The 22,443-nt window shown below is 36.9% G+C and overlaps 1 protein-coding gene and 1 long non-coding RNA gene across 3 annotated transcripts in view; one reads left to right on the forward strand and one right to left on the reverse strand.

Moving 5' to 3' along the window:
• Nucleotides 1-22,443, forward strand: part of LOC123261523 (brain-specific homeobox protein) — a 301,828-nt gene that overhangs the window by 146,746 nt on the left and 132,639 nt on the right. The window contains exon 3 of the mRNA XM_044723165.1: nucleotides 21,819-22,102. Coding sequence (XP_044579100.1) covers nucleotides 21,819-22,102 — 284 coding nt within the window. The remainder of the gene's footprint in view (nucleotides 1-21,818; nucleotides 22,103-22,443) is intronic.
• On the reverse strand, nucleotides 6,627-10,993 carry LOC123261554. Of its 2 annotated transcripts, none has more exons than XR_006508684.1 (3): nucleotides 10,725-10,993; nucleotides 10,392-10,602; nucleotides 6,627-7,398 (listed from the first exon to the last, which is right to left on the reverse strand). It is a non-coding gene; the product is annotated as an uncharacterized LOC123261554 (long non-coding RNA). The 2 variants fall into 2 exon arrangements; XR_006508685.1 differs by lacking the exon at nucleotides 6,627-7,398 and adding an exon at nucleotides 10,011-10,136.

Raw genomic sequence — 22,443 nt, forward strand, 5'->3', positions numbered from 1 at the left:
TTTTGGCCTGCTTGTACTCTTTTGAATACAAGTCCTGGCTTGGGGAGCGTTTCGTAGCTCTCGTTGCTCGGCGACGTAGCTGATGGCATATATTGCGAAGTTCTGCTATGTCCGCTGACCACCAGTACGCCGGCCTGTGGAAGCTCTGGTTTTTCAGCCGCGGCATAGAGGCGTCACATGCGGCAGTAATTTCTTTCATCGTGTTTAGCACTGCCTTTTCTGTCTCGCTGCAGGTATCCGGTGTCGGGTTGTTCTGGAGGATAGACCAGCTTCGTGCGAGTGAAGCTTGCAATGCCTCTGGATCAAGCCTTTTGGCATTCCACTTCCGCTTAGAAACGTCGCGTTGTGAAACTGGAGCAAATGCCAATCCAACGCTGAATGTCACAAACTGGTGATCACTGCCACTGTATTCTTCGGATACTGTCCAGTCTTCAATCATGTTGGCAGTCGTTGGAGTCGCCAATGAGATGTCGAGGATGGATTCTTGGTACCCTGGTCTTCTAAAGGTCGTGGTGCTCCCAGTGTTCAGCACTATGAGGTCGAGTCTAGCCACGACGTCAGCGACCTCGTTTCCTCTGGTGTCGGAGATAGCAGCGCCCCACTCAGCCGATTTAGCGTTGAAGTCTCCGGCTACGATAACTTCGCCGTTGAACTTAGTGACCGCATCTTCTATATTTACCAGTTTCTGTCGGAACATACTAATCCTTTCGTTAGGTGAGAGATAGACGCTCATGAAGTAGGTTGTGGGGGTTAGAATCCAGACAAAACCTGCTCCACCTCCACTGTTGTTGACGGTAACGTTCTTTGTGTTCACAATCCAAATTGCTGCCGTGCCAGTTTCGTCTGCGAGCCATGTTTTACTTTCGATGTTTAGATATTGCTCGTAGATAAAGCAGACGTCAATTTTACTTCGAAAACACGCTGGCGCAGCAGGTTTTGCGCCAAGGCGCACCTATTCAGGTTGCCTTGTAGTATGCGTGTCATTTCTGACCTTTCATGGCTTCTGCAAGTGCTTTGTGGAATGCCCTACACGCTCCAGTGCCAGAAATATGGCATAGACTATCCTGGGCATCTTTGTCCGAAGCACAAAGGAAGCATTTTAACTTCTCCGTGCAGTTTACGGCCTTGTGGTTCTCTCCGCCACATTTGTAGCAGCACCTGCTTCTGTCTGGTCCCGCACACTGACGTGTTTGGTGTCCATAACCAAGACATTTAAAACAACGTGTTACTTTTACTACTGGGCGTATACGACAGTTCACCAAACCGATCCGTATACGGGCCTTGTCAAGGGCCTTAATCGCACTGGGCTCGTCTAGTTCGCAGAAGGCTGCCCGATTACCTCGTGGTGTGGGTTTTGTCAAATTTACCCTTTTGAGCTCGAAGAGCTCAAAAGCTTAAAACAGCTACTTTTTTTATAGAGCTCAAAAAAGTACATCGATTGTCGCCAACCACGTGAAAATCGGTTGATTCATTCGAAAATTATAACAGTTTGAAAATTATAAAAATTGTGTTTCATCGAACTTTGATAAGACTTTTGAGCTCGAAGAGCTCAAAAGCATAAAACAGCTATTTTTAACTTCCCGCTAAGAAAATCGAAGATTTTCAAAAATCGAAGATTTTCAAAAATCGGGAAGTTATTGTTTTCACCCCGTTTTGCAAAAATCGAGTTTTCATCAGATCTCAACGTTTTAAGGTCACAAGAAGCTTCCCTGACTATCCCTGCGAGGTTGTCACGGTGTCTGTATGTATGTTTTTGTAAAGAGGTACGAAAAAGATCTTCAAAAGACACCGGTATCAGTTAACTCTGCCGCCCATCTTCCGGCAGATATCGATAGTCGGTAGTGTGGAGATTTTACCCACTAAAAACATTCCTCTTCCCCTCTCCCCTAGATGGTACGGGGAGGACTGGATTGGAACCGCGTTAGCATTACTTCAATCCAGTCGTGCTGCGTCTCACGACGCCTACTCCTGGCTACTGGTCCCTTTCTGCGATTTTGTCTTTCAGGAGGTGCTGTGCATAAACTGCAACAGCTGACCAGTTTTCCTCTTGTTTGATCATATAGGTCACCAGGCTTGAGGTCTGTATGTATGTGTGTGTGTGTGTGTGTGTGTGTGTGTGTGTGTTTTTTTTTTTTTTTTTTTTTTTCCCTTAGGGAGGGGAATCCTTTTTACGGATTCTAGGCGTAGCTGTTTGGCCTGGATATGTGGCGACTCGACGCAGCGTCATACTAAAACTCGACGCTAACGCCCCTACCCACTAAACCCTAAACCCCTTTCCTCTTTCCTCTAATCCCTCATGGAAACCGCCGTTAGGCATTACTTCGTGGGGGGAGGATATAGCGACTGCTCTTCCTTCTGGTAATTAGGTATTATTTTACCTTTCTTCTAGTTGTTGTCATTTGCTCTTTTTCTTTCGATGGAACGCAAGTCTATAAGGACTTCTGTTGCAAACGTGTTTGCGGCGTTCCAGGCAGCCTCTGATGACAGCATTGCTTCTACTATTGTCTCTGGTTGGATTTTCTTCTTCAGGATCATCTCCAGCTCATCGCGCTGTAGGTAAAATCATGGGCACTCAAAGAAAACGTGCTCCGCGTCTTCATTGATTCCTGGGCAGGACGGGCACTCCGGTGAATCATCATGCTTGAAGCGGTGAAGATACGTCCGAAAACATCCATGTCCTGACAACATCTGCGTCAGATAGTAATTGACCTCGCCATGACTCCGGTTTATCCAAATGTCGATTTTCGGTATGAGACGGTGTGTCCATGTGTGTGTGTGTGTGTGTGTGTGTGTGTGTGTGTGTGTGTGTGTGTGTGTGTGTGTGTGTGTGTGTGTGTGTGTGTGTGTGTGTGTGTGTGTGTGTGTGTGTGTGTGTGTGTGTGTGTGTGTGTGTGTGTGTGTGTGTGTGTGTGTGTGTGTGTGTGTGTGTGAAAGTATGTGAACCGCTTATAACTTTTGAACGGCTCGACCGATTTCATCGCGGTTGGTGCCATTCGAAAGAGCTTGACCGAACTTAGATTTTGAAAACTATTTGGACCGATTCAGATCAATAGATTTTGAGAAATCTTCAAAAAACTAAAAAAAAAAATTTTATCAAATGTGGTTTTTTTGGAATAACTTTTAAACGGCTTAAAGGTTCAATTCCAAAAACTAATCAGCTCTTAACCTCAAAAAACCACGTCGATCGCCACCAGTCCGGTCGAAATCGGTTGATTCGTTCGAGAGATATCGTGAACGAAAGAAAACCGAAAAAAGTGTTTTTTCGGAATAACTCCGAAAATTCTAGCGTGATCAATTCAAAATTTAAGATTCTTTGTGAGGCTTAAAAAACTGCGTCGAATTCTTCTGACCGCGTAAAAATCGGTTTATTCATTCAAAAGTTATTACGGTTTAAATATTCAAAAAATAGTGTCTTATCAAATCTCTATCAGACTTTTGAGCTCGAAGAGCTTTAAAGCATAGGAAAGCAATTTCTTTGAGCTCGGAGAGCTCAAAATAACCCATAAATTGTATTTTTGAGCTCGAAGAGCTCAAAAACGTCATTGGTGCAATTTTAAGCGCCTAAGTATGGAATTAGCGGGAAATTGCAGGGATGGCCTTCAGGGTCAACCGTTTTCCTAATTTTTTTTTTCTAAGATAGGATCTGTTTGCTTTTTCTCCAGAATATTTATTGCCGTTTCAGCCATTTCTTTTACCAGCTCATTTTTCACCCCGACAGCTTGTAAAACTTCTTTCAAAATTCGGACGTCCGTTTCACCATTGTGAGCACCGTCAGTCGAATTGTCACCAAGAAATTTCAAGGCCAAATTTGTTAACTTCAATCCATTTTTTTCTTTTTTAATTTCTGGTAAATGTTTTTTTAGTATAGGTAGAGTGTCTGAAAAACCTTTTACAATAGATAAAAATTCACTCAGTAAGCCATAATATTTCAAATGGCGCAATATCATTAAAGCATCAAATCTAAATGCATTGTGAGCCACTAATATTAATTTTTTATTAGTTTTTTTTTAAAAAGCTATAAAACTTTTTAAACCATCTTCAATAGACAAACTTTCAAGACAAGTATTATGTAGATGTAACTTGTTTTGTTTTATATGAAGTCCTGTTACTTTTGATGCATGATAATTCATTTTTGTAGGAAACATGTATACATTCAATGTTTTAGTTTCATGATGCAGATATTTGACATATTTCATCAGAGTTTGGAATACCAGTGGTTTCTAAGTCAAAAATTACAAGTTCACATTGCATTGGATCATTATTTTCATTAACATCCGTGAAGTTTTTGATTAATTCTGAGAGTCCATCAAGATCACACTCTGTTTGATGTGAAGTTCCTTCTTTACGTTCCTTGCTTGCAATTTTACCAGCTCGTTTTTGTTTTCGAAATTATCGGCGACTTTTAAAGCCATACGTTTGAGAAATTTTATATTTCTTAATCTTTACTTAATCTTTACGTTGTCTGAAGCATTTAGTTTTTTGACCACATGACAGGGATAGTTTATCGTAAACATTAGGGTGCTTTTTTTTTCAACTATTTTTTTTTTTTTCGGTCCCATCGTGAAATTTTGTTGAAAGTATCAAAAAAAAAAAATACCCTGAAAGTTGGGGCCCTTAATATTAATATTAACCCTAGCGGTTTCACCGCCACGATTATAATATGGTCAATTCAGGGTCAAACATTAGTCTACATGAAGTGATTTGACGGTTTACATTAGGTGTCATTGTGAACAATTTTGACGATTGATTTACCGACTGTAGATCCGAGAAATACCTTTTTCTGCGGGTGAACTTACGGTGATCTGACCGACATTTGACCATCAATTCACCCGCATATAACTGACAAACAACTAGCTCATTACGGTCGATTCACCGTATCATCGTAGGAATCCGATGAAAGAAAATAGGTGTATTCACCCAGAATAATCGATATTCAGCTCGTATAATGTTCGCGTATACGATAATATTAAAAAAAAAAAAATTCAATGTAAAATCACTTCGCCCAGACCGGGGATCGAACTCGGATCATCTGATTGACAGTCAAGGGATTTTCCTGTAATGCTATCCCAGACGTGCATTAAAGATGCATTTTAATCACCATCTATTTTACGGATACTTAATTTAGTTTTGATAATTATTTCTATTCCATGAATTCTAAATAATAAATCATTCTGTGAATTTATCACCCAAAATAAATGCATTAAATTTTATTAATCAAAAAAAAATTTTTTTTTAATTTCATGAGGCTATGTTGAATTTAAAATTTCATAAAAAAAAAATCCTGAAATTTCACAAAAATTTATAAAAGGTGTTTTTTTTTATAATATCAAAAATTATAGTGACTGAATCCTTTTTCAAATTATTTTTATTAACTATTTATTTATATTTTATTAGCCTCATATATTATTTTATGAAATTTTTTTACATTTACAAATAAAACTTCACCCAGCAATTTAGCAATGGATCGCTGGTATAAAATTTCTTCTTTACCGTTACTATCTTCTTTACCGCCATTTGACCTGAAATTCGCTCGCAGACTACCGTGGATTCACCACCGAAATACTCTTTATTCACCGAATTTTTACTAGTCATTCACCGTTGTATTTATGTCTGAAGACAATCAAGGGGTCGGAAAATCATAGTTATTGAGTGGAAAAAAAATGGAGAAAATCTTGTGAATGTTCATTGTATGAACCATGCAATCACCGTCAGAACATTTCACAACTTCACTTATTTTTCACCGTTGAACGACGGTTGTTCAATCGCAAATAGACTTTTTTTCATCGGTAAAGTGAATTCACCGTCGTTTGACCGTAGTTTGGCCGTCACCAGGAATCCGCTAGGGAAGACCTCGATCCAGGCGTTTAAAGATTTCCCCTTAAAAAAGCACAGAAACTTTGGCTTTTTTATGTTTAAATTTCTATAGCTCAGTGGCATTTCATAGCATTGCTTCGACCATGGACGGGTTTTTTTCAGAATTGAATGCTCTACAAAAGTGTCCACTGCGGCCAAGCCGTAACTCGAACCGGTGAGGTAGTATAGGCCTCTAAACTTGATTTTTCTATGAAATTCGCGTTTTTTCGCATTTAAAGTCGCTAAAATCGATATTTTCGGAGATATTTAATAATATTTTTAAAAGATATTTTTTTATAATTTGACGCAATTTTCGATAAACATTTGAAATTACTAAAAATATCTCTGAAAATTTTGATTTTAGCGATTTGGTGCTATGGATCTTTTTTGTAGGAAATTTTTCTGTAGCTCTTGTTATTCACGAGATAAATGCGAAAAAACACGAATTTTATAGAAAAATCAAGTTTAGACGCCTGTACTACCTTGCCGGTTTGAGTTATGGCTTGGCCGGAATGGATACTTTTGTAGAGCATTTAATTCTGAAAAAAACCCGTCCATGGTCGAAGCAATGCTATGAAATGCCACTGAGCTATAGAAATTTAAACATAAAAAAGCCAAAGTTTCTATGTTTTTTTAATGGGAAATTTTTAAACGCCTGGGTCGAGGTCTTAATATTAATATTAAGGGCCCCAACTTTCAGGGTATTTTTTTTTTTTTGATACTTGCAACAAAATTTCACGATGGGACCGAAAAAAAAAAGCACCCTAGTAAACATATTCTATATATTTTGTGCTATAATTTTTTTGACAAACAGCTGCAGCTACTCTATAGTCGAATGATTCAGATGAGCCATAAAATTTATTTTTTGGATGTTTATTTATCACAATGTTGTTAAATGATTCATTGCTTTGCGATGAACCACATGGTGCTAACTTTGATGCATTGGCTGACAGCTTATCAAAGATGTTATTGAGATTTTCGAATAACTTTGGGTCAGTTAAAGGTTGTTTTTTGGGTAAATCTTTGTAAATAAAATTATTCTCTTTTTCGTGGCATTTTAGCCACTCTCCGCATTTATCGTGATTTCCGTATACATGAGGAACAATATTTGACAAAGCTTCGGCAGCAGCTTCAACATTATTTTGTTGTGATTTAAAACACGGACAAACGTCTGTCCGAAATAATTTACAACCTTTGCAGATAAACCCAATTTATATAAACGTGAATTTCAATTTTTTTTGGCATGCTTAGAATCAGACCATTTTTCAACTTAATGCGATGCTTCTCGACGAATTGCTGCTATTGCTGAAGAGTCATCGTCACCGATTAAGACAGAAATAATCACATTTTCTTCCTTCAAGAGTTTATTGTTAGTAACTAATTCCACAGACATATCAGGTTCCATAGCTCGTGCAGATCCATCAAAATTTTCACGACAATCGTGATCACTTTTGGGATGACCGTGTTCACATCTTGAACATCTTGTTGAACGAGTGTTGTAAGAAATCACTTTACCACTATAATATCCAATCAGTGACGTATATCCTGGAACAAAATCACTTATTTTAACTCACATCTCTTTATCGCTGTATATTTAATTAGCGTAAATTAATATGCAATAATGTTATGATCGTATGACATCAAATATACCGTTTTTACTATTGTAAGAATGACCTGATGATCGTTTAGTCCATGCAGTATCTCTGGAAGCTTTTATAGGTGTCGGAGTAGGAGGGTCAGTAGGATTAGGATTCTCAATAGAATTGTGAGTAACCAAAGGAGTATCACTGGAATAACCACACAGTATATAATAACACCGGTCAACACAATTTTTGGGTCTAACTTCTACATGTTAAATTTTGGTTTCTCCTACCACAAAAATAAGGAAAAAAATTTTTTTTCCGATTAAAGTTTGCTTTTGTAGAAACTAGGACAATTTTTCAATTTTTCGGCGAAAATGATTGATTTTTATGTTTTTTCTACACTTCCACTGTAAATTATAGTTAGAAAACATTTTTTTAGATAGAAGAGTCTTTTTTATTCAAGATTTGTGATAAACAATGATATATAGATGTAAAATAACAAGAAATTAATGTCTAAAAGTGAATATTTTTCGTATTTCTTTTATGCTCGTATGAGCTCTCTCGTACTAAGCCCCAAATGTAATCTCCCATCATATTCTCGTTGTACTGCCCTTGATATCGCCGTTCAAAGTCCATCACATCTTGGTGAAAACGTTCTCCTTGTCCCTCGGAGTAGGCCCCCATGTTGTCTTTAAATTCGTCCAGATGAGAATGTAGCATATGAAGTTTATGAGACATTCTGCAGCCCATAACTTTAAAGCTTTCAAGCATTTTTTCAATCAATTCTGCATAGTTAATAGCTCTATGATTCCCAAGAAATTCATCAACTACTGCTTTAAAACTTTCCCAGGCTGGTTTTTCACGAGCATTGAGAAGCTTCGTAAAGTCATCACTCTTCATTATTTGTTTTATTTGCGGTCCAACGAAAATACCTCCTTTAACTTTAGCTTCAGATAATTTGGGAAAAAATCCCCTTAAATATTTGAAAGCTTTAGAGCTTGGATCCAGAGCTTTTACGAATTGCTTCATTAGCCCTAATTTTATATGTAACGGTGGCATTAATATGCTTTGAGGCTTTACGATTGGTTCCGACTTTACATTATGTTTCCCAACCTGAAATTCGACGCGATCAGGCCATTTACGCTGTTGATAATGAACTGAGTCAGCTCTGCTGTCCCATAAACAAAGGTGACATGGATATTTAGTATATCCACCTTGCATTCCCATCAAGAAACCAACCATTTTAAAATCACCGATGACTGGCCATTGGTATTCTGTGTATTTAAATTTTTCTAGTATGATTTTCACACTATCATAGCTTTCTTTTAACAATACAGAGTGTGCTAGAGGAAGACTAGGCAATTCGTTTCCATTGTGGAGCAGAACTGCTTTTAAGCTTTTTGAAGAGCTATCGATAAAAAGCCGCCAGTCAGATGCTACAAATGGTATTCCGATTTCATTAAACAAATCAGTCACGTTGTTGCAGTAACAAATACCGGCTTCTTTTGCAAAAAAACATGAAAAAGTTTTATGGCGCTCTCTTTGATCAGTTATTTTTACACCATCTTCAAGCAAGTTCCATTGCTTTAGTCGTGAACCTAGAATCTCTGCTTTATTTTTGGATAAGTTCAGGTCTCGTACTAAATCATTAAATTCACTTGAGCTAATAAAATGTGGCCCAAAACTTTGCGATTTTGTCATGAAATCACTACCATCAGTGTTGGTTAGTGGTGCACTGGATCCTGTTGAACTTTGTGACGCTTGAACTTCAAAGCTATCTAATCCTGAACGTGCCGGCACAGGCAAATTTTCGTCGTGAGGTATCGGAGATGATGTTGAAGGAAGATCAGGATAAAAAATCTTTTCTGCATTTTTACCAGATCGACGCTTACTTGGATTAACCATACAAAAATAACAGTCATGGACGTGATCACTAGGTTCCCTCCAAATCCTTGGCATCGCAAACTTCATGTGTCGATTTTCTCCTCGATACCAAGCTAGAAATAACAAAATTACAACGGGTGTAATTAAAATTTGCTCGACAATTTTAAAAATCTTAAATTTTGATTTTTTACCTTCTAAAGTATTTTTACAACTAACGCAGGCGAAGTGAGGCACCCAATTTTCATTTTGATTACTGATTTTCAGGTTAAAATAGGCTTCATAGGCTTCGCAAAGTTTTAAATTTGTTAATAAAGCGAATTTTTTACTTCTAACTTTAATAAATTCACCGCAAATAAAACAAAATGAATCAACATCATTTTTACACTGTTTTACTGCCATTTTCCAACTGAGTCATACACAAATATAGTTGTTACAGCTGTAATAAACAAGTTAACATTCACTACTGTGCCTCTTACAAATAATAATACAGTTTACTTTCGGGTTAATCAAAGTGCTGCCATCTTTTGTTCATGAAATGAATTAAATCATACTTATCGTCATAAATCAGATCAAAGCAAACTTTATGAACTAAATATGAATATTTAAGTGTTTTTCAGTGTCTAGAATCAGAATTTAAGCAAGAGAACAGAAACCCAAAAAAAATATTTTTTTTGTTGACCTGTGTAATTTATTAGTTGTAAGAAAGTTACCTTTTATAAAATCGTCATGGTGTTATATTTATTTTCAATTCAAACAGTTAGTTTTTTATTGAAAATAAATTCAATAAACTTTTTGCTGATTTTACTTGGATGTTTCCTGTTAAATAATTGTTAATCCATTAAAATGTATTTATTTTTCATCATTTACAAATCATGTAATTAAATTAAAAGCGAAAGTGAATAAAAAAAAGAAACCCTTTTTATCAGATATAGAAAGATGACAAATTAATTGACAGTCTTTAAAAAATCATGCATATTTTTTAGAAATAAGTAGACATAATTGATGTTTATTAAGAAATTATGTTGATATTAGTAATATTTATAAAATTATTTGAGTTAATTTTACGTATACGTTGTATCAGAGGATTGTTTTTTATCAGCATCTATTGTTAATTGTTTTTCTAGACGTATGAAGTCTTGACAACTATCCTCGGCCACCTGTTCAATAGCTGCTCCAACAATTCTTCCATATCTTTTCAGCAATGCACTGTTTATTATTGGTATATCTAACGCAGAAAGAATTGTATTGATCTGAGCTTCTCCGATCCCTGCATCAATGAAAGCTGAAATTTTTACATTAAATAATCAGTGTTGATAAATGAAAATTCTTATAAATAATATTTAACTATACGTATATGTATACATTCACGTAGAATATGTATTTATTTAATTAATTAATACTTACCAAAAGCTAGTCTCAAGTTTATGTTAAATTGTTTGTGATTTGTATTATTATTTTTTAAACTGCTTGTATTAACTAAGTAAATGTTTTTACATTTCGTACACTTCACATAAAAAATACTTGCTAACCCCAAAATGTTCTCTTTGACAATGTGTTTTAAACTTAATTGTAAATTGCATTTATTACACCACAATTCATCAGCAATAGATTTAACATCAATTACTCAGTTACTGACATGAATGTAAATATCTTCAGGAGCTGAATTTTCTTCAAGTTTTGGCTACATGGCAATCATGTTGCGGTAGCATGAGAAAATAATGTGGCAGCAACATGATTTTCATGTAGCCTTAATAGCACGAAATTAAGCTGCAAAAACTGAATATTTATCCGAACAAAAACAGTTTCACTGTAAAAAATCGCGCCAAGTCCCCGTTCATAAGACTATTAAGAAAAAAAAATTTGTTTTTTTCTTTACAAAAATATATAAAATAAAAAAATTAAAAAATCCAAGTAACCGATATGATTGTTTATGATTTTCGGAAATTAAAAAAAAATTTGTTACAAATTTAAAAATTTAAAAAAAAATTTGGAACATATTTAGTGTGCGCGGTTGCAAAATATTTTACTTTTAATGAAATTCGTAAAATCTATTTACTAGGACTTTAAAAAAATTTAAATACACAATGACGCACACCAAGTACGTTCCAAAATTTTTTTCTTAATTTTTAAATTTATAACACAATTTTTTTTAATTTCCGAAAATCATAAACAATCATATCGGTTACTTGGATTTTTTAATTTTTTTATTTTATATATTTTTGTAAAGAAAAAAACAAATTTTTTTTTCTTAATAGTCTTATGAACGGGGACTTGGCGCGATTTTTTACAGTGAAACTGTTTTTGTTCGGATTTGAGTATTTTTTGTAATTATAATAAAAATTTACAATTGGTACCAACTTAAATATGGCGTTGGTTGCATTTTTTATAGCAAATTATCCCCTTGAAACTACAGTTTATGTAAAAATAATTCCAGCGCACCCTGGCGGGTGTAGATGCAAGCTGTGAAATATCTTTTTTTAACTGTAGTTTCCCATCTAATGAAGGATTACTATGCATTCTCTTTTTTATTTAGTCTGTGGCAGATCACTTAGCCCATCGAAAAAAAGTCAGGATCGAAATTTTTGCGTTGCTATAGTTTGTGCTGATTAAATTTAATAATTTCAATTAGATTAATTGTTATAAGTGAATATAATTAATTAATAACAGTCAAATAAAGTATGAATTACTGTTATAATATACAATTTAAGAAAAAAAAGTACCGTAGAATTAAATAAAATTTTGCAACCTCAAAATACCGTTCTGCTTACAGTAAAAATAGTCGGTAGTCTGGCGCTCCGTTTACAGCAGATTTGAACGGAACTTGGCGCCAGATTCTACCGAATCTGTGGATGCACTGATAAAAAGATTTGTTTATAGTTAAAAATATTTGTTAATATTTAACAAATCATTTATTAGAGACCATTTTTTAGTCGTTAATAAATATTTCTTAGTATTTAAAAAGATTTATTAATATTTAATAAATGAATATCAGATTTATTAAATACAAACAAATCATTTTAAATATTAAGAAATATTTGTTTAATACTAAAAAGTGGTCTCTAATAAATAATTTGTTAACTATTAACAAATATCCACAGACTCGGTAGAAGTCTGGCGCCAAGTACCGTTCAAACGCCATCCTACCGAGTACTATACCGTAAGCAGAGCTTGATTTTAGGGTTAGAAAGTTTTATATATTTATTACATTAATTAATATTGAAAGTAATGTTTTTTTAACAATAGACTACATTTTATTAAACTTTATTAAAAATATAAAAAAAAGTTAGTAGCAAGATTAAAACTTAATGAAAATCATTTTTAACGTATTTGGCGTACGTCATTGAGTACCCCAAATTTTTTCGTGAGCAATATTTAATTTCATGTGCACAAACATATTGAAAACGTTAATGTCTTAAGTTCTAAAAATTTAGGGTACTCTATGACGCACGCCAAGTACGTTAAAAAAGATTTTCATTAAGTTTTAAACTTGCTACTAACTTTTTTTCATATTTTTAATAGTTATAAACAGTACTTGGAGTTTTTTTTATTTCATATTTTTTTGTAAAAACGATTATTTTTTTTTCGAAGTCTTATGAACGTGGACTTGGCGCGGTTTTTTTACAGTGATATATTTTTTTCAAAAACTGTACTTTGACGACTCCTACTGGTGAACCAGTGCAAGTTACACAAAAAAACTTTTATGCTATTTTGAAGAGCGTGAAATTCCCCACAAGGTCCATCAAACCGAGTTGCAATATTGTAAAAGGCGGGTAAGCATTAGAAATTTGAAAAAAAAAAAAAGATTTTTTTACATGCATTTTGAATGGTAAAACTTTAAATTTAAATTGAAATGCGGAAATGAACCACCCTAATATATATATGTATTAGGGTGTGCCAAAATGTAACTCCAGTGGAGAACCTTTTAAAATTTGAATTTTGAGTTTCGCTTTTGACAGAAGCTGTGTTTGGGCATTTCCTAAGATATTTTGGGGGGAGACGATGTATTTGATTTTCATAGAATTTTTTAACAGAAGCTTAGTTTGGGCGTTTCCAGTGAAAATTCAAAATTTGGCCGGAATTTAGCACTGTAAAATACCTTGGGGTGATTATAGATAGTACTCTTTCATGGGAGAATCAAGTAACAAATTTTTGCAATCGCGCTATGAGTATTCTAACACAGCTAAAAATAAACAATGAAATATTTAGTGAAAGTTTACGTATTAAGCTAGTATCTACTTTAATAATTCCTCTTTGATTATTGTTGTGCGGCGTATACGAATATGTCAAACAAATTATTATTAAAGATGCAGCGTAAATTGAATTCGGTTGGCTAAAGCTTGCAGCGAGAAGAGTTTATTTCATAGCTTGTCTGTTTTATAAGGAAATTCGACTAAATTATCGGCAGCTATTCGGCTCAAAACTAGACTTTTTGCCTGTAGCACTGCGTAGAGGTGATGTCCGACAAGACTATCTTCGTATACCGCAGGCTAATTGTGTCATGTATGATAATTCATTCTTAATTCATGGCATACTTATCTGGAATGCATTGCCAGCTAAGACTGTGGCTGTAAATAATTTGGTTGAATTTAAAAATGCTTGCTTCAATCACTTTTTTGAACATGACAATTAACAGTTGCAATCTTTATTTTGGATCTTATTTAAATATTTTTTCTTGCAGAATTATTATGACTTTAAATTAAGTTATTTGTTTGTATTAAATAATCTATTTGGATTTTATAACATTTGAGATTACATCTAATTGTAAACCTTTCATTAGTTAAGTAATCTTGTAACCTATGTAAACCAATGTAATTTAAATATTGATGGCTTTAAGGGAGCTTAGGTTCCAGAGCCAAATAAATTTTTTATCTATCTATCTATCTATATATCTATATATATCTATATATATCTATATATATATATATATATATATATATATATATATATATATATATATATATATATATATTTATATATGATAGAACGCGGCTTGCCGCGACGATAGCGTTTACAATTTAAAACGGGTCTTTACCAAATTTAATATGTTTATTCTACAGATAACTACTATGGTTAAGTTAAAAAAATAAGCTTAATGGTCAAGTAATTTAGAAGTTAGATAATTTTCAAATTCTCAAAATTATGAAAGTTTAAATTTTTTCACTTTCTTTTTCGAATAACTTTCGAATGAGATAACCCTAGTAGCAATTAAGTTCAAGTCTTGGGCAATTATGGCTTAATAATCGTGATGAAGTATCTGTATGCAGATTTTTACAATCCTTCGACAGGAAAGTTACGGCAGATCATTCTTCAAGAATCGTCGAAGAATCGCTTCAGATATTTGACCAAGATTCTTGGGCTAGGCTGAAGCCAGAATTCGTCCAGAAGATGGCCAGAAATAGTGGGGCTCCCCACTACTTTTTGAGACTCAGTTATGGAGGCAGAATTTCTCATTCTCATTCCAGTGCAATAATAATGCTCACTGTTAGTCTTTTTCGTTTCTTGCGCAAGTCTGGGTCGAACTGCTTTATCAACAATTTAGACAAATTTTGCATACAAATTTATCACTGAATTTGACCAAGTATTACCCCAGATTTTGTTTAAAATCTTGTCCGAGTCCGTCACTAGTCTGGACAGATTATTTTTAACTTCCCACTAAGAAAATCGAAGATTTTCAAAAATCGGGAAGTTATTGTTTTCACCCCGTTTTACAAAAATCGAGTTTTCGTCAGATCTCGACGTTTGAAGGTTACAGAAAGCTTCCCTAACTACTCCCGCGAAGTTTTCACTATGTCTGTATGTATGTATGTATGTATGTATGTATGTATGTATGTGTGTGTGTGTGTGTGTGTGTGTGTGTGTTTTTTTTTATAGAGGAGGTAAAATACATTTACGTATGCCAGGACTTGGTGTTGGTGCCAGGACTAGGTGTTTGCCTGGGTATGTCGGACTCAGAAGTCAATATTATTTTACAACAATACCGACTAAACATCCTCCTCTCTCCTTTCCCCATAGATGATACAGAGAAGACTGGATCGGGACCGCGTTAGCATTACTTCAATCCAGTCCATGTTGTGTCTCACGACACCTACTTCTTGTTACTACTGGTTTCTAATCCCTTTCTGCGGTTTTTTCTTTTAAAAGGCGCTGCGCTTAGGCTGCGACAGCTGACCAGTTTTCTTCTTTTTTGATCATGCAGGTTACCAAGCTCTCAGGGGAGAGCGTGGTGCCTATTGTTTCTTCGGTGCTGCTTCTGTCGTCCTTCCACCGATCACACTCGAAAAACGTGTTCTTGGCGTTGTCAATTTTGTCTGGGCAGTGTTTGCACGTCGGTGTGCTGTGCACACCCATCTTAAAGAGATAGGCATTGAACTGCCCATGTCCCGTCAATAGCTGGGTCAGGAAAAAGTCCGTGTCCCCGTGTTTCCGAGAAAGCCAGACGTTGATGTTTGCGATCAGGCGCGCTGTCCATCTGCCCGTCACTCCCGATGTCCATCGGTCCTGCCACTCTTGCTGCGTTTCCGCCTTTATCCTCGATCTTGCGTCCTCCATGTTTTCGTGACTGTTTTTAGCGTAATAGAGTTTTGCTCTCTCAAACGCGAGTAGGTCGATGGGCGTGGCTCCCGCAATGACCAATACAGCCGCTTCGGAAACTGTGCGGTAGGCGTAGGCAACCCTGAGAGCGCCTCGCCGCTGTACTGCTATCTTTCGCCGGTAGGTCTTCTATTTTAATATGACTGCCTATATCTACGCTCCATAAAGCAGTACCGAGTGGACTGCTTCTAGAAGAACTCTTCTCTTTTTTGTTCTTGGTCCCATAGTGTTGGTCATAATTCGTGTTAGACACCGTCTTGCTGGCTTTTTTGCATGCACTGTCGAGGTGTTCACGGAAAGATAGTTTCTCGTCTATCATTACTCCTAGATAGCGCAGGGCCCTTGTTGACGTCAGTGTTGTTCCTCCCATGTCCACAGCGAATGGTTTTGGGAACGATTTTTGACGTGTCAATACAACCATCTCGGTTTTTTGTTTGGCGAGTTTCAGGTGGTGCTCATCAAGCCAAGTCTCGGCAGCGTCAATGGTTTCCCGAACTAGCAGTTCGGTCCCTTCTACGCTGTCCACCACTATAGTGGCCGCAAAGTCGTCTGCAAAGCCTGTTAGCCAGCCGTTATGGCGTATTCTTGTGGGCCTTCAGTAGTTTCCACTATTAGCTTTCTATCGTCAAGGTAGTTGTCGACTAGTGCCAGATTCTCTGGCTCCGCGTCAAACTTGTGCTCCAGAGCGTCTAAAATGTCTCCCCAGTTTGCGCTGTTAAATGCGTTTTTGACATCTAGCGTGAGGAGAAGGCATACTTTACGAGCTTTGAAGCTACCAGACCATGCGTGTGTTGCTGTCTTTATGACTTTCTCGATCGGTCCGACTGTCGAACGACCTTTCCGGAAGTCATGCTGGTTGGTGGCAAAACCTCCAGCACGGTCTATGTCGTTGCGAAGTCTCCCTTGTATGAGCTTCTCGAGTAGTTTTTCAGCAATGTCTAGCATACAGAGTGGTCTAAACGACGAAGGTATTATCGGGGTTCCCTTACCTTTATCTAAGAGAACCAATCTCTGCCGCTTCCAGACCGCGGGAACGTGCCAGTTGCCAAGCATGCGTTGTAGGTGTTCAAGAGTATGTCTGGGTATCCCAGGGCTACAATCTTGATCACCGATGTGGTCATGAACTGGTGATCACTGCCACTGTATTCTTCGGATACAGTCTAGTCTTCGATCATGTTGGCAGTCCTTGGAGTCGCCAACGAAATGTTGAGGATGGATTCTTGGTACCCTGGTCTTCTAAAGGTCGTGGTGCTCCAGCACTATGAGGTCGAGTCTAACCGCGACGTCAGCGACCTCGTTACCTTTGGTGTCGGAGAAAGCAGCGCCCCACTCAGCCGATTTAGCGTTGAAGTCACCGGCTACGATGACTTCGCCGTTGAACTTAGTGACCGCATCTTCTATATTTACCAGTTTCTGTCGGAACACACTAATCCTTTCATTAGGTGAGAGATAGACGCTCATGAAGTAGGTTGTGGGGGTTAGAATCCAGACAAAACCTGATTCTCTTCCGCTATTGTTGACGGTAACGTTCTTTGTGTTCACAATCCAAATTGCTGCCGTGCCAGTTTCGTCTGCGAGCCATGTTTTACTTTCGATGTTTAGATATTGCTCGTAGATAAAGCAGACGTCGATTTTATTTTCAAAGACACGCTGGCGCAGCAGGTTTTGTGCCAAAGCGCACCTATTCAGGTTGCCTTGTAGTATGCGTGTCATTTCTGCCCTCTCGTGGCTTCTGCAAGTGCTGTGCGGAATACTTTGCACGCTCCAGTGCCAGAAATATGGCATAGACTATCCTGGGCATTTTTGTCCGGAGCACAAAGGAAGCATTTTGGCTTCTCCGTGCAGTTTATGGCCTTGTGGTTCTCTCCGCCACATTTGTAGCAGCGCCTGCTTCTGTCTGGTCCCACACACTGACGTGTTTGGTGTCCAAAACCAAGACATTTAAAACAGCGGGTTACTTTTGCAACTGGGCGTATACGACAGTTCACCCAACCGATCATTATACGGGCCTTGTCAAGGGCCTTAATCGCACTGGCCTCGTCTACTTCGCAGAAGGCTGCCCGATTGCCTCGTGGTGTGGGTTTTGTCAAATTCACCCGTTTGACCTCCAGGCTGTCAGTGAATTCACGTTTGAGTGCTTCACGGACTTCGCTCTCGGTAGAGATTTTATCCAAGTCGAGGATCTCGATCGTTGTTGTTGGTGTTAGCGTCTTGACCGTGCCGATGTTTGCAGTTGCTGACTTTACTGCATCGGTGAAAGCCTTGCTGTCTTCGGTCTTTCGAGCCATTTCAAGGAGAACGCCTTAGTGTTTGGTCTTTTTAATAGACTTTATGTCTACGCCGGTCTCGACAAAGCTTACCTTGGCCTTAATTTCCTTTAGGATATCAGCATAAGTTTGGCCGTCTAGTGGTTGGAAAAGAACAGCCTTAGTTCTTGTCTTCCTTCTCCTCGGTTTCTGAGAGGCACCCTTACTTGACTGGTTTTGAGCTTTAGTAGGAGGGGGGCGCTGTTTCATGCTGTTTTTCTTTTTTCTTCCTATTTCGGTCCACTGTAGTCCAGAGGTCCTCCCGGGCTGTCTTTTTCTGTGGTGGCTTGTCGATTATTGAAGAAGGGCTGGGCGTGGACAGCTGCCTTTTCTTGTTATTGTCCTTTCCTTGCTGTGGTAATTTTTTAGGAGTGACCAAAGATGGCTGTGGTTTTTTGGTCAGACTCGGAGTTGTTTGGGTCATTGACGCTAATATGCCTGGTGGTTTGTTGGCTAACCTATATGCTGTAGTAATAGATGTAACCAATTTTTTAATCTCATGATGGAGATTCTTCTTGTCTCTTATAAACTCGGCTAACTTTTCGATCTTGCTGCCGGGCCTCTCTATGGGTGACTGCTGGCCTGTGACGGTCGGTACAGAGTTAATTCTTCCTCGGTAGGTTTGATTAGTGACAGGAGCAAAAGGTCCTCCACTTTTTGGAGGAATGTTGCTCAGCTGTCCGTTCTCTTCCATCTGGGCTGTTTTCAAACTCCCTGTAACCTTGCTAGCATTGCTAGACAGCAGAGCCATGGGGTCCACTCCACTGTTCAAACGGTCCCTTGATAATGACGAGTTCAGGCCCGTTTGCACGCCTTCCCTCGCCGGCACTGAGATATCCCCCCTCTGCACCGTAGACGATGATTGAAATTGATCTGGCATTTTCATATCATCTTTTGCTAGGTTTTGGTCCACCCCGAGTATTTTATTTCCTCGGTACCCGACGCATCTGGCGCGCAGATATGCCGGGATTCCTCTATCCGCCACCTGGGGAAGCGCCCGATGCGGGACCCAGCAAGCCCGACACGAGGTGTGTGTGTGTGTGTGTGTGTGTGTGTGTGTGTGTGTGTGTCTGAAAGTATGTGAACCGTTTATAATTTTTAAACGGCTCATCCGATTTTATCGCGGTTGGTGCCATTTGAAAGGGCTTGGCCAAACTTAGATTTTAAGTATAATTTGGACCGATTCGGATCAGTAGATTTTGAGAAATCTTGAAAAAACTAAGAAAAAAAATTTTTTTCAAATGTGGTTTTTTTTTCGGATAACTTTTAAACGGCTCTACCGATCAATTCCAATCAGCTCTAGACAATAAAAAACCACGTCGATCGCCACCAAGCTGGTCAAAATCGGTTGATTCGTTCGAGAGATATCGTGAACGAAAGAAAAACAAAAAAAGTGTTTTTCGGAATTACTCCGAAATTTTGGGTTTAATTAATTCAAACCTGAAAATTCTTTATGAGGCTGATAAAACTGCGTCGAATGCCGCCAACCGCGTGAAAATCCGTTGATCCATTCAAAAGTTATTGCGGTTTGAAAATTTAAAAAATAGTGTTCTAAGAAACTTCTATCAGACTTTTGAGTTCGAAGAGCTCCAATGCATAGAAATACTATCTCTTTGAGCTCAGCGAGCTCAAAATATCACATAAATTATATTTTGAGCTCAAAAATCTCAAAAACGTCATTACAATTTTAAGCGCCCAGGTATGGAATATGCGGGAAGTTGCAGGGATGGCCTTCAGGGTCAACCGTTTTCCTATTTTTTTTTTTTTTATTATTATTATTATTATTTAGAGTCAGTTTTAACTGCTGTGGTCATATCACCGACTCTCGGGGTCTTTTTGGGTTGTAAAAATCTTAAACCTATGCGGCAAGGGTCCAATCTCAACCAAGCTGGTTTCTAAGACCAGCTTGGGATTCGAACCCATGCCTGGCCGGTGAGTCAGTCTCAGTGCTCTATAGGCCATGCGCCTTAGACCACATGGCTAACGTCACCTGTCTATCTTGATTAATCCTAGACTGGTCAACGTATGAGCATGACGCCGCGCTCAATTATATTTTTTTTATGACATCTTTAATATTTACTAAAATTATTTAAAAAAATTTAACTTTGTTTCTTGAACACATTAGAATATATTAATAATTTTTTCAAACATCTTTGAAAATGTTAAATTGCTGAAAAAAAATTTGTGGTAATTCGCGGGGCTTTCCTCATCCCTTGACCAGAATCGTAAGTAGATTTTTGTCCGCGGCGTTACCGAAAACACCTCTAGTCTCTGCCTGTCAAACATGCATGATCTCGCAACACTGTACGCTCTAAAAGCATTGCAGCAAATCCCTCATCACTTGACCAAAGTCGTTAGGTCACGTTTGTTAACCAGTCTACTGGTCTACTACAGTCTACCAGATTCTACTTCCAGGGCTTGGTCAACTTTCTGGCCAAAGAATCTTGTCCAAAACCAATGGTACTAGGGAACTTGTATCGATGTTCTGTAAATTGTATTTAAAAGGTTTTCAAATAAGCTTCAATTTGAGTATTATAGTATATATGTAAATTCAAACTTACGTCTTATTTCACTATGCCTATTATGAAATTTGCCGTTATACTGATTTCTTTGAATAAGAACCTGTTAAAATGATTGGACTATTGGAATTATTAATATTGTGATTTTATTTGAATAGAAAATCTACTTTCATTTCGGCTGCCGAATGGTACTTTATTTTATAAATTGTAAAATCAACGAAAATATGAAAAATAATGACTTTTATGGCATTATCTTAAAATAACTTATGCATAACTTTTAGTATCGTGGTTTCGTAAATTGCATTTTTATGGCTCGTAAAATAAAATACAACTTTCACTATTGTATGTATAAATACTCTTGAGTTATACATTTTGAAAGCGCTCTAAAGTTTTAGAGACTGTTTATTAAATGATAATTATTGTTTCCACAATTAATCACACCGGCACATAAAAAAATTAGTAAAACGGTTGACCCTACAGGCCATTCTTGCAACTTCCTGCTAATTTCAAATGCAAATTGCTTCAAATTTGACTTAGTGAGATCTTTTTGAGCTCTTCGAGTTCAAAAGCATGGTCTTACAGTTATTTTGAGCTCTCTAAACTTTGAGATGAATACACCATGAGCTCAAGGCTGCGAGGATTAGTTTAAGAAATTGTTTTCGTTTGAATAATTGCAATTTTTCACGATTTCTTTGCGATTTTCAGTGGTTATTCGCATTTACTCTAATTTTAGAGTGCCTACCATCTTAATCAACGTGTTATTTGACCTCAGTGCATCAAAATCCATAAGATAAATACTTAATTTAGCTCGAAAAAAATTTTTTTGTTTGTATAACGGCATTTTTTTTCTATTTTCAGCTATTTTTAACGTTTTTTTCTGTTTTCTTAAAATTTGGGAGGTGTACGAATTCAGCTAATCTCAAATTCAGAATCAGCGTATCTAAAAAAATAACGCTAAATGGATTTGATCAAATATACAAACTATTTTTTTCTATGTGCTAGTGTAATTAATGAGCTGTTGTTTATTTTGATGAAATTCAAACTAAGATATAAATTAATAATGTTTTCATTTTTATTTTTAGTAAGTAATCCAGCAAATGGACCACACTTATCTGGAACTACTACTATAACTGGAGGAACATTTTCAAATGGAATGCAGCCTAACATTAATGAATTAGCAAATATGAATATATGTTTTCCTTGGTCTGGAAGTGCTCGAGGTAGACCACGTAAAGGAATGATGAGAAGAGCTGTGTTTTCAGATACTCAAAGACGTGGCTTGGAAAAAAAATTTCAATCACAAAAATATATTAGTAAACCAGATCGGAAAAAACTTGCAGAAAGATTAGGACTAAAAGATTCACAGGTTTGTTTAAAAAGATAATTCATTAGTGTTTATTTTCGGACTAAAACTATTAATTATTAAATTACTGTAACGAACAAATCAAAGCAAATGACACTTATATTGAATATATTATTACATGTTCTTTTAGTGAGCAATTTTTTTACCTATACGTCCTAATCTCTACAGCTTCAAAACGAAAATTTATTAATTCCAAGTCTTTCAACGTCACTTCTTGAAACTTGTTAACACTAAAACGCTCTCTTTGATATGGAAATAAATCTAACTGCCTATCCATGCTTTTTGCTGACTCCATGACACTTGTTAGATAAACTTTGTACTTTATTTAGTGCTCCAAATTTTCA

This window comes from Cotesia glomerata, linkage group LG3, assembly GCF_020080835.1.
Source record: "Cotesia glomerata isolate CgM1 linkage group LG3, MPM_Cglom_v2.3, whole genome shotgun sequence".
Lineage (NCBI taxonomy): Eukaryota > Metazoa > Arthropoda > Insecta > Hymenoptera > Braconidae > Cotesia > Cotesia glomerata.